Here is a 13,053-nt window from a genome sequence, read left to right on the forward strand (position 1 = left end):
CCCAGTCTTTTTTTTTTTTTTCTTTTTTAAATTTCTTAAGCTAGAGCTTCAACAAAATCTTATGAATAACCAATATGAGAACAGAACAAAGCAACAACAAACAATGAAATATTGTCCCTGGAAAGGCCTGGTGTCCTTCACCCTCCCCCTCCTTCCTGCCATGTTGCTGTAAGAAAAGCTCCAGTGCTCACATCAAGAAGTAACTTAGGTCTTGTTCATTTGCTAAACTCTGCTAGTAACTGGCTGATTGGCTTGGAAGAAAAAATAAAGCAGCAAAAAGTGTAACTGTGTATATTCCTAAGGACCCGCTTTAAAGAAATTTTGCTCCTGCATTTCCCTTGCTTCCTCACTGCCTACTGCAGTTGTGACTATAGAAAAAGAAACTTGTGGCTTTAGACCTGGGATGGCTATTAAGAGCTTCTGATACGTTTGTCTGGTAGCTCTAAGGTGGTTATGGCATCTGGATCGCAAGGCCTTTGTGCTTCCTGCATGTCCAAGCCTGAACTTTGCAGCAACCACTGCAGTTTTCAGAGCAGCAGGAAAACACACCCTCTGGATTCTGGGCCATGGAACTGCTTTTATTCTACTGGATTTCTCCCCGAGCCAAGCTGACCAATTTGTCTTCCCAACAGCACCCTCCCACCCATTTCCCCAACCAAACTCACTGTCCCCGTCCCCAAATATCTCTACAGCTATATTACAAGCAAATATATCTCAGCAACTTTAAAAACTTTGGTTCTAAGAAAACGCTTGGTCAGTTTATCTTGAGGAAAGTGGGAATGCTTGTTCTGCACGTTGCTGTCGACAGCCCATCCCAGGAAGGCCTTAGCGCTGTACATCAAGTCACAATCCAATACAATCCACTAAGCAAGTGCACAAATCCTAGTTTACTTTTAAGAGCAGATTTAGTCATTTTCTGTCATTTAAAATTTCACATAAGTTGCCCTTCTTCACACTGTTTGGTAGAAATTGTCTGCCTGTAAATGGTTCTGTTTTTGCATGCTGTAGAAGCCACTGAATCTTGCATCTGGTTCAGCAATTCTTAGCATTCTCTGGGAACTGTCAACCTGGACTCGGGTTCCTTTCTTGCAGTCCACAGATACCAGCTGATTATTTAAGGAAGAAGGCTATTTGATGAGAGGAAGAAAGACCACAATTAGCTGCTTTATATTTTCCAAATGAACAGAAGTTTAGTACCTAATTCAGGAGAAGTTAATAGCTTCACAGTACACTGATGGTTACTTGCACATAAGTATCACATTCTGTTCTAGGACCAGCTATACTTTTAATGAAGGATACTGGCAGTCTGCATTTAAAGGTGAAATGTCAAATAGGGAGCAGGTGAGGGAACTAAAAAAAAAGATTGGTGAAGTAACATGGTGACTAGTTTTAAATCCTTGAAGTGCAGACTTGTGTCTAAAAGGATTGAAGAATGAAGAAGAATTCCAGACAAACAAGCAGATCACTCAGACTAATCACACAGATTTTATTAGCCTCCAGGCTGGGCCAGTAATCATACACAGTTACAAGTGGGTTTCCTCTCAGCTGTGGACCACGGGGGCCCAGCATAGAACTGTGAATTCTATGTGTTTAATTTATTAAAAACTTTAAAGTAAATCCTAAAAACTGGATCTGTGAAAGGTCAAGATTCATTAACTAATGGGTGATTGATAATTCTCCCAGTGGTTGATCCAGCCCTGGGCAAATACTATATATTTGATCACTTCAAGCTGATGTGCATTTGAAACTACAAAGAGCAAGGTAAACATTTCACTGACTAACATAAAAGGTACCAAACAATTTGAAGGGAATATAAGAATGCAAGCTTTCCTAATTTCATTATTTAAGAGACCAGCCATTTTCAGGACAGTACCTTGGTTGGTGTCCGATACCAGCAAAGCAGTGGTATCCATTGTTTCTTCTGATTGATGAATAGGAATGCTATGATAATAGAGAGGCAGATGATGATGGGAACCACGACCGAGGTGATGGAGTCCAAGGAAGAGTCTTCGGTTGGGTGCAGCCTGTTACTGTCTCTGTAATCTACCTGGAGGTGACCTATGTCTAGGATAAAAATAAAATTATTTTCTTTTAGCATTTATTACGTAAATCATAACTTTTAAGAATTAATTACATTGCAAATAGAGACCAGTAACTTGATTTTATTGTTTTCCAGTGGTTTAAGGCTAAACACCTGATAAAAGTTTAATGTTGATTCAAAGAGCTCTACCATAAGGCAGAGCACTTGGAGATGGGTATGTGTGTGGCAGGGGGAAGTCAGGGTGAGAAAGTTAGTAACTGGGGAGGAGGATGCTGGTTGTTACTAATCAAGAAAATAAGAAAATGCTTAGGTAGACTTCAAAATGACTAAAATTAGACTATTAAAAATATTTTGATGAATATTAACATATATAGTCTTGGAAAATTTGAGATGGAAACATAAGCTTAGCTCCCTGCTGACTGACAAACGAGGAGATTATGACAAAGTGTATTGTATTTACTAATGTAACAGCTAAGACTAATTAAATAAAAACAGAATCAGGAGCTTGGTCTTTTGGTTGATATTCAGAGCTTTACACCAAATGCTTTACTTGTCACAAATTTGTTGAAAACTCCCTAGACTTGTTAGTTCATTTTCCTGCCTTAGTGAACATACTAAGGGACTCTGGTGCTGTGGTGGTTAAAGCATTCAGCTGCTGACCAAAAAGGTCAGTGGTTTGAACCCACCAGCTACTCTGTGGGAGAAAGATGAGGCAGTCTGTTTCTGTAAAGATTTATAGCCTTAGAAACCCTATGGAGGTCACTGTGAGTCAGAATCAACTCAATGGCAGTGGGTTAGGTTGGGTTTAGTGAACATGTTACGCAGGGGATGTCATTTGGTTTTGCTCTTAAGATCTCTGTGTTCTCATAAATCTTCATTCTTGCAATGAACACTGCACACACACACAACACACTGATCAGACAGTATTCTCTCGAAGTTCCTTTATTTTTCTTTCTTATTTTGTTTCAGATAAGCCCTTGTAGTCAGACTTTCTAAATGCATCAAAGACCAGTTCAGCCAAAGATGCAGGAAAATTAGCTTTTACTGCATTTGCAATGAAAAGGAGTTGCTCTTAGATTGTTCTGGAAAAAAACTCATGAGGTAGCACAGCTTTGTGATACTGAGATGGTCCTGGTTATTAACAACTTAGATTTTTATTGATACGCTTTTAGGGGGAGAAAGAGATGGGAAGACAACAACATTCCTTATTATTTTAGCCAATGCAGACAGCAACACTTTATATAACCAGTAGCAACCCGACTGCTGTCAAGCTGATTCTGATTTATAGCAACCCTACAGGAAGGACAGAGTAGCACTGCCCCATAGGGTTACCACAGCTGAAATCTCCATGGAAGCACACTGCCACATCTTTCTCCCATGGAGTGGCTGGTGAGTTCAAACTGTCCACCTTCTGGTTGACAGCTGAGCACTGTAACCACTGGACCACTGGGGCTCCTTTTAATAGTTTATTTTGGAGGGTAAAAGGAAATCTTTATCAGCATCAAGAAAAGTGCCAAAGGTAAAAGTAACATTTTATTGATGAATTCAGGTTTTAAATATACAATAAGGGACTGATTTTTCACCTTTTTTAATTCCAAAAGATACTGGAAGTGGTTTCTGGAATGTATGTCACATAAGAAGATGAAAAAAATAAGGAAACGTTGGTGAAAGAAAAATGAAGCTGAGACTGAGGTCTGCTCCTAAAATCCAGGTCTTAAACTCGGTTGTGTTACTAAAAGCACTCCATAGACTTAGCTTTGTGCTTTGTAGCAGCCAAAGTGAAAGTGCAAAAAAAGTATCAGTAAGATTCATCATGTCTTTAAGATTAAAACAGACCAATTGCCTAGAAGCAGCATGGATTCTCTTGCTACTGATGCATGAGGAGATTTCTCCCCAGGGGTATTACAGCAGGGACACTATGTAATGCACAGATCCCTCAACACACAGAGAAATGAGGCCACTCCTTATGATCGACTCAAAGCCTAGCACTTCAGGCAGTGCCTGGCAAACAGAAGGCACTAATGCTTAATGACCCCGAGTGAATGTAAGCAAATGGTGAAGTATTACTCAGGCACAGCAGTTATACAAGGAGAAGAACACTGGGTGCAGGAATTTGGCTCTCTGGTCATCTGCCTTGATTAAAAAATAACATTTAGAGTTATCTAAAGTAATAGGCTAACTAATCTCTCAAACAATGAATACTGTTTTTCTTTTTTTTTAATTGTGATTTGGGTGAAGATTTACAGAGCGAATTCACTTTCCATACAGCAGTTCACATACACTTTGTCTCAAGTCATTGACCACAGTTTACCACAATGCAATAGCTCCCCTCCCACTTCCTCTCCATAGTTACCTCTTCCCTATGTCCATCCCTCTATACTCTCCTGCCCCCTGATCTGTCTCCCTGTGCAGAAGCAGCCCTTCTTTCTCCCATGATTGTTCTCTCCAAAGAGTGTATCTACTTGAGGTAAATTTTCAACTCATATGCCTGACAAACAATGAATACTGTTTTTCTAACAGAAGAATATAAAAACTATCACAGTGATTTTGAAAATGTGCTTAGAGCAGAGAGAAGGCAGTGATGAGTTGTAGCAAAGAGCAAGTTTATATTATTTTGATTAAGAGATCTAGTTTTATAGAGAGGACAGTAGTAATAGGAACTCTGCCTTGGCTTTACATATTAGTTACCAAGAGAATGACATTCTACAATACATAACTGGAGGGCAGAGGAAGAAAAACAAAAAGGCATGAAATAAATGACTGGAAAAAAATCAACACAAGTAATAAACTGAACTGTCATGGAATGAAAACTTCAAATGTAGAGGGTGACCTAATGTATAAATGTTCAGTACAGAATTCACGGGGACAGTGAATAATTTATTATTAGTCTGCTGACAAAGTTCATTTACAACATACATTTGAGAGATGGCTTACAAATTCTAGCTACGAAGCTACTATGACTAGGAACCTTTTTTTTTCCATCAAAAAGTTTCTGAGCATGTGGGGCCAGGAAGAAAGCATATTACCCAGTTACCTACAGACTTAGCAATTCATGTTGTTAAACATGTTACAGCCCAGCAGAGAAGAACTACCTCATAGGGTTTCCAAGGCTGTAAATCTTTATGAAAGTAGACTGCCTCATCTTTCTCCCGTGGAGCAGCTGGTGGGTTTGAACCGCTGACTTTTTGGTTAGCAGCCGAATGCCTTAACCACTGCACCACCAGAGCTCCTTTGAACTTACTTGGGCATGCCATTTAAAAGTTATCCACAGGAAGTTTAAAAACAAAAAGCAAAAACAAGCAGACCATATTTAAGGCTAGATCTCAATTGACCTCTGCACTTACCTCTAGGGAGATGGATAATGTCATTTTCACTAGGTGTGGGCCACATGGGAACCTCCAGGTCAATCTCTCCACGATGATTTGTCTTCTCAATGGGTATGTTGGTTGGTTCTGGGACATACATTTCTAAAAGAAGAAAACACTTGTCACAAGAGATGATGAAGTTACCTTACTTTTATTGTTGGTTTTTGTATCCCCAATCCAAAAAGTGCATTCAATTCAATAAAATATGTCCTGGGACATGAAAAACCCAGTCTTTGCATTTATTGTCTTTAACATTAACGAGATAGTCACTAGCATCATAGTGGTGGGAAATGGCTTATAACATTAAAATAAAATAATAATAATTGTCTATCAGGGTCAGAAGTTCTGCTTCTTTATGTTATGTGGTGTTGGTCCTATAGTTTTATGCAAGCTAGTGGAGATTAGCTGAAATAGAAAGATTTCTTTTCCTCTCCATCAGCTAAATATTGTACTGTTTCCCTACCATCCATAGGTATTGAATAATTTATGTAAAATGTCAGCAGGACTTGCAAAAGTTAAAGCACCTTCCACTCTTTATGCTTCCTGGCCATTCCCCCTACACACCCTTCCCCTAAACGGGAAACTCTGTAGACTTCATGAGGTGCTGACTAATTTAAGTGTCTTCTGTTAACACTAGAAACATTTAGATTGGAAACTGATTTTCAGTAAAATATATTTAAATTACCTCACTGGATCATACAGGCACTTCGATGGACAGGATAATATTAAGGGACACTGTGAAAAATTGTCTGGGAAAAATAATATTCTTCATCCCAAAGAGCAGGTCTTTTGGGAAGCCAATTTCTAAAATTGCAGGGTTTTTTCCTAAGTATATGCAAATATATTTTTATAACTGTACTTCATCTGGCTAACAAAAAGTAGCCCAATCTTTAAAGAAATTAATTCTTAAGTACCCCTATTTTCAAAATGTGACAAAAGTCAGCATCTGTCATATGCCTCTTCTTGGCCATTTATTGACTGCTTTTTATAACACAGATATCTCACTAACAAGCCTAATTTAGACTAAAATAAAATATATAAAACATGAGTTACAGACGTTAAGAAAGGATTAATAATCTCTGCTCGGGGTGACTGCTGCCTATCGAAAGTTACCAGCCTTTCAAGAGTTTGAGAGAGGGTAAAAATGACAGAGGTTGAAATCTATTCGCCAAGCTGCCACTGTGAGTTAACTGCGTGACTGAGCAAGGGAAATAAACTCAGATTAAGTTAACTTGCTCAAGATTATGCATTTTGTAACTGGCAGAGCTGGCATTCAAATTCAGTTCTGTGATTCCAAAACCCATTTTCCAGATGCTTCGGAGACCAGTCACTTTGGCCTTAGTCTCCCAGTCTCTCCTCTCTTACTTATAAGGTCTTTAGATGTGGTAATAACTAGAAACCATTAGAAAAGCTTCAATGGGTCCCTGCAAATTCTAGAATTAAAAATAGAATTTAATGACAATAATATCATATGCAGGAGCAGAGGCCAGAGTATCACTGGTTTAATTCTCAAACTTTTCTGTCATATCAGAATTACCTGAAGAGCTTTAAAAAATGTGCTGATTCCCACAGATAGGTTCAGGTGTGTGTGGGGAGTGGGTAAGAGTGGAAGGGTGTGGTGTTTAGCTCACCCACAGAGAAACCCAGACATGCAGCATTTGCTGGATGAACTTGGGAAGAAAAATCACTTTATGTGGGATCTTTTGATGTCAATTCCCCCAGCTACCTCTCCCCTCCCGTGCCTAGTCCAGCTCACAGCTTTGAGCCTTCTTGTTACAATAGGGGCCAACCTGCCACTGGCCTCTGGGGCCTCTGTGTAAAAGCTAACCTGAGGTCTAGTCCACCAACCCTGTTAACATCAAAAGCTCAGTATCAAAAACTTCCACAGAAGCCCAGAGCTGGGATCAGTTAAGTTCTAACTCAGGTTTTTTTTTGGTTGAGTAGCAACTTTGAAATTCTTGTACCTCCTACCTGCACGTGGCTATATACTCTACATTGTGAATTTTCTCCTTACGAGCACTCGCCAAGGCTCTACTTGGCTATAGTAGGAATAGAAGGATCTAGCTGGGAGGCTGTCTTCTTGAGTAATAATTACTGATTCATTCAACAAGTATTTCCAGGGCACTTAACTATGTGGTAGTGTAGTGCCCAAGGCACTTGACTGCTAACCAAAAGGCTAGTGGTTCAAACCCACCAGCCACTCCTCAGAAGTAAGTTTGGGCAATCTACTTCTATAGTGATACTGCCTCGGAAACTCAAGGAGGGGTCGCTATGAGTTGGGTCCGACTCAATGGCAGATAACAACAACAACTATGTGGCAAGGAGCTCTGGTGGCATAGTGCCTAAGGCATTTGACTGCTAACCAGAAGGTTTGGTGGTTCAAACCCACCAGCCACTCCTCGGAAGGAAGATTGGGCAATCTACTTCCATAAAGATTTACCACCTCAGAAAAGCAATGGGGGTCGCTATGAGTTGGAATTGACTCCATGGTAGTGAGTTTGGTTTGTTTTCTTAAACTACGTGGCAGACCCTGGTCTAAGTTTTGGGGACACAGTTCTGGGTAAAACCAGTCCTTGCCCTTCGTCCACTCATGAAGAGTACCATCTAAGAGCTCACAGCCTGTCCTTTGTATCACTAAACTCAGTTCAGCGCTAGTAAAAATCACCTCCCCTCTTCTTTATCACAAAATACTTGCAATTCTAGTCCAGAGCTCTCAAGTCTGGGGTTGAGTCATTTCCCTGAGTAGTTTGGCCAAGAAGGATAAAACTTCCAGCAAAAAACCGCTTAGAGCAACAAAAAGAAGGGGGTTGCTACTGTATTTCCATGTCTAGATCCAGGCTTCCCTTAGCCAAAGTCTGCATTCAACTCTAGAGAACCCTTCTGGCATTTACTGAAGAAGTCTTCAGAGCTGCTGGCATTGCAGCTGGACAGAGACAGGAGAGTAACACAAAACTCCCCCCACCCCCCGCCAGGCCAAGTAGACCATGGAGGTGTGTGCACAACAGGCTTACTCCTGTAGTCATATTTAAGACAGAAGTGCACTTCAGAGAAATTCGACAACTTACTGGGACTGTACTTTACTGCCTTAAAATGTCCTTTCTCTAGAAAATAGGGCAATGTCTGCAGGGCTCACAGGCTTGGTGCCCCACTTCCTTTTGGAGATGGAACCTAGAGTCCACCTATCCTTGGGAGCCTCAAGCTATGTGACTTAGGACAATTTGCTTAACTTTTCTGAGCCTTAGCTTCTTCTGTAAATGGATCAAGTGCTAACCACCGAAACTACCTCAAAGGTGTGTATTCATATGCAAAGATGGCATAAAGGGAAAGTGCTTTGCAAAGGGTGAGACTATTCAGAATGTTGTAATCCTTGGGTGGTGCAAATAGTTGAGTGCCCCACTACTAACTGAAAGACTGGTGGTTTGAACCCACGCTGCAGTGCCTTAGCAGAAAGGCAGGCCTGGCAATCTGCTTCCAAAAAATCAGCCACAGAAAACCTAATGGAGTGCAGTTCTATGCACACTGGGTCTTCCATGAGTCAGAATTGACTCAAAAGTAACTGGTTTATTTATTTTTTGTTTGTATTTAGAATGCTGGGAGCTCTGGTAGCACACTTGACTGCTAACCAGAAGGCTGGCGGTTCAAACCCACCAGCCACTCTTCAGCAGGAAGGTTGGGCAATCTACTTCTGTAGTGATACTGCCTCAGAAACCCAACCTATGAGTTGGGTCCAACTCGACGGCACATAACAACAACAACAACAACATTTAGAATGTTAGCTGATATATCTAGAGGACATGGTTTCTGTTAGACCACCAGGCAGAATTCCAAAACCACAGCTTCATTTGTCTTCACAGTACTTTTGGGAGGTGGCTTAGGGGCCTGAAATTTAAGTGAAGAACTTCGACTGTGGTCACACTGTGTGCCAATGAGAGGCGAGCCAGGAACCCAGCCTTCCTAACAGGCCACACCTCATCAATTGGAAGGTGGCAAAAGCTCCAGTGACTTGCAAAATTTGCTTAGAGATAAGATGGAAAAGTGATTCAATAATACATCAGATGCAACACTTAATAAACAAAAATTAAATTTCAACCCAACAGTTAATCCTGAGAAATCCCTAGGGACACACATGCGGTCAGCAATATCTGCACTCTCTTTTATTAAAATCACAAACCCAAGAGAGTATCTGCTTGGGTGAATCTTTACCTCTTTTCCCATCCCACCCCAAATCTGGGTCTTCACTGTCACCTACTGGGACAGCTGCAATATGCATTGCAGGGGATCTGGCCACTGCCGGCTCCCTGCTTTAGCACCTCCTGCACACCACTCCATTAGTCTTCCTAAAACACCTTTATGATTGTGCCATTCATCTGTTCAAAAATGATCCTCCCCATTGCCTGCCAAAGTCCATGTCCTAATTAATTAAGGCCCTAAAACTCTCTTCTCTCCTCACCTCCTATTACTAGAATGCACTGCTCCAGGGGCTATGGCCTTGACTTTTCCCACCCTGGGAGCTCTGATCAGATTACTCTCTTTACTCTGATGAATAGAGCCTGCCTCTCCTTTAGTGTAGCCCAGATGCCTCCTCTGCAAAGCCCTCAAGGCCACTCTACTTCCTGGTAAGATCTTAATTTTGAACTTTGTACTCACAAGTTGTGTAACAGTTGTACTACCACTGGCTCCATCTCATCTTCTCCCATCCATTCATTCTCTCTTGAAACTAATTAGACTTTACCTTTACCACTGAACTGCAACTGTTCTTGTCAAGATGGTTAAGATAATACTAAATGAAATGGTTCACTCTCGTTTCTCATCTTGGTTGACCTAACAGAGCACTTTATTACATCTTCCCACTTGAAACCCTTTCTCTACCTGGCTTCCAGTGCCCTAAATCTCTTGGCTTTTCTCCTGTTTGGCTGGTCCTCCCTCTCAGCTCCTTTTGCTAGTGACTCCTCATCTGCCTCATCTTCAAAAGTTGGAGGGTCTCAGGGCTCAGTCCTGGGCACTCTTTCTTTCTTTTTTTTTTTTTTTAAACTGCCTATACATACTTGTTAGATGATTGTATTCAGTCTCAAGGGTTAAATATTGCTGATAAGTATATGTATTTCCAATCTCCAGAACTCCACATTTTCTTATCTGTTGTCTTCATTAGGAGCTTTGGTAGCATAGTGCCTAAGGCACTTGACTGCTAACCAGAAGGCTGGCGGTTCAAACCTACCAGCCACTCCTTGGAAGGAAGGTTGGGCAATCTACTTCTGTAGTGAGTACTGCCTCGGAAACCCAAGGAGGGGTCACTATGAGTTGGATCCGACTCAATGGCACATAACTACAACAACAACAACAACAACAACAACATTGTCTTCATTATCTCCTTTTGGATGGCTAATGGTATCACCCCCCAAAAAAAAAAAAAAAAAAAAAACAACCCCACACTGAACTGATTTGCTCCCTAGAGCTTCAACTCGGTTCAGTCAAAAAACTTTATGGTCATCCTTGGCTCATCTCTTCTTCTGACTCCCCACATCAAAGTCAAATCCTATTGATTCTACCCTTACAATAGAAACAGAATCTGGCCACTTTTTACCACTACAGCTGCCACCATGATCTCTCACTTGAACTAACATACAAGTCTTTAAGCTGGCTTCCTGCTTCTACTTCCAAGCACTGAAAGTGATCCAGTTAAAAACGTAAGTCAGATCACATCACTCCTCTGCTCAAACTCCTCCAAGGTTTTCCCTCCAACTCAATAAAATCCTTACAACCACCATGGGACTTGGTGTTTTGGCCCACAGCTACCTCTGAACCTCATCTCTTATTGTTCTTCACCTCCCCCACACACCCATCATGCTCCACCCACGTGGACTGCTGCTTTTCCCGAGTGGGCTTTTGCTCTGGTTACACCCTCTGCCTGACACGCTCATTCCCAGGATGTGTGCAATTCTGCATCTCTTTATGAACATCATCTTACCAGCTAGACTTTTCCTGACCATTGTCTATAAAACAAAATAACCTGTTCTACTTCTGTCTAGCCCCTTTGCCATGCTATGTGTTTCTCCATAGCTCTTGTCACCATCTTGGGTACTGTTTATTCACTATATGCTGCCTGTCTCTCTACACTCCATGTGGGCAGGGACTGGTTTATTCACTGCTGTATCTAGTACCTAGAACAGTGCCTGACACATGAAACTAAACCCAACCCACTGCCATCAGGTTGATTCTGACTCATAGCGACCCTACGGGACAGAGTAGAATAGCCTCACAGGGCTTCTAAGCCTGTAAATCTTTACAGAAGCAGACTACCACATCTTTCCCTATGGAGCAGCTGGTAGATCTGAACTGCCAACGTTTCAGTTAGTAGCAGGGAGTTTTAACCTCCATGCTGTTGTTGTTGTTATGTGCCACTGAGTCAGACTTGACTCATAGTGACCCTCCTTGGGTTTTCGAGGTTACAGAAGTAGATTGCCCTATCTTCCGAGGAGTGGCTGGTGGGTTTGAACCACCAGCCTTCTGGTTAGCAGTCAAGTGCCTTAGGTACTATGCTACCAGAGCTCCCAAACTCTGTGCTAGTAGGCACTAAATGAATCTCTGTTGAACAAATAATGTCAAATTTCATGATTTATCTCATTAAAAGCTTATTAGTAAGAAAACTGGTATGAAACTTGTGAAACACAGGAGATAGGTACTAGATAAAACAACTAATCGGAAGTCACATATTTCTTCTTCTTCTTCCAAATCAAAATACTTAATTTCATTTCTCCCCATGTACATTATCAGGTGATGAAAGAAATATCAAGGAAGTCAACCTTAAGACTCCCACTCGATACCTTAAAAAGGTCAATTAGAGTAAACCATGTAGAGTGTCCAAATGAAGGCACTGAAACAGGTTCAGTTTCCTGATCTGGCAGAATAACCCATCTTATTTTAGGGGATAAATGGGCATTTTCAGAAATGCTCAGTTACGGCTAGTCTTCATACAACTAAACAAAGGCTGATGAGTGAAGAACTCAATGAGATTCTCTGAGTTTAAATCATAATCAATAAATGAGTTTAAATCACAGCCTTTTTATACATACACAGGTCTGTCACACTCTGAGGTAATACTGCCACCAAAAAAGAGAATGCAAATTAGAAGAACCAGAGCACTTCTGAAATAGAACCAACGTCTGGCATTCACCTGCTGGTCAGTTTTTCCAAGTTATTCTCAAATGTTTGCATGGGAAGATTTTAGCTGAGCCCACCACATACCTGGGCAATGTGAGCTAATGGATTGGGGGGAGCAGGCTGTGAGTCTGTTCTAGTTTCATCCTTTTTTTGAATTGTTGAGAATATACACAGAACATACATCAATTCAGTGGTTTCTATGTGTACGATTCAGTTGATCATTCTTTGTAATGTGTACAATTCACGATGAGTACATTCTTTGAGTTGTGCAATCATGCTCGTCCTCCTTTTTTGAGTTGTTCCTCTTCCATTAATATAAAATCACTGCACCCTAAGGTTTTCGTCTAATCTTTTGGGTTGCTGTTGTCAATTTGATCCCATATAGGTTGTTTTCAAGGAGCTCTGGTGGTGTAGTGCCTAAAGCATTTGTGTGCCAACCAGAAGGTTGGTGCTTCAAACCCACCAGCCACTCTGCAGAAGGAAGACTGG

The 13,053-nt window shown here is 41.1% G+C and overlaps 1 protein-coding gene across 1 annotated transcript in view; it reads right to left on the minus strand.

Annotated features, from left to right (window-relative positions):
• Nucleotides 1–950: 950 nt before the first annotated feature.
• The window catches only part of CRIM1 (cysteine rich transmembrane BMP regulator 1), a 287,524-nt gene continuing 275,421 nt past the window's right edge, over nt 951–13,053 (minus strand). The window contains exons 15-17 of the mRNA XM_007945075.2: nt 5,386–5,508; nt 1,874–2,064; nt 951–1,127 (exon numbers count right to left, since the gene is read on the minus strand). Coding sequence (XP_007943266.1) covers nt 951–1,127; nt 1,874–2,064; nt 5,386–5,508 — 491 coding nt within the window. The remainder of the gene's footprint in view (nt 1,128–1,873; nt 2,065–5,385; nt 5,509–13,053) is intronic.

The sequence above is a fragment of the Orycteropus afer genome, unplaced genomic scaffold (genome assembly GCF_000298275.1).
Source record: "Orycteropus afer afer isolate SDZICR_OR568_19922 unplaced genomic scaffold, OryAfe1.0 scaffold00131, whole genome shotgun sequence".
Taxonomy (NCBI): Eukaryota; Metazoa; Chordata; class Mammalia; order Tubulidentata; family Orycteropodidae; genus Orycteropus; species Orycteropus afer.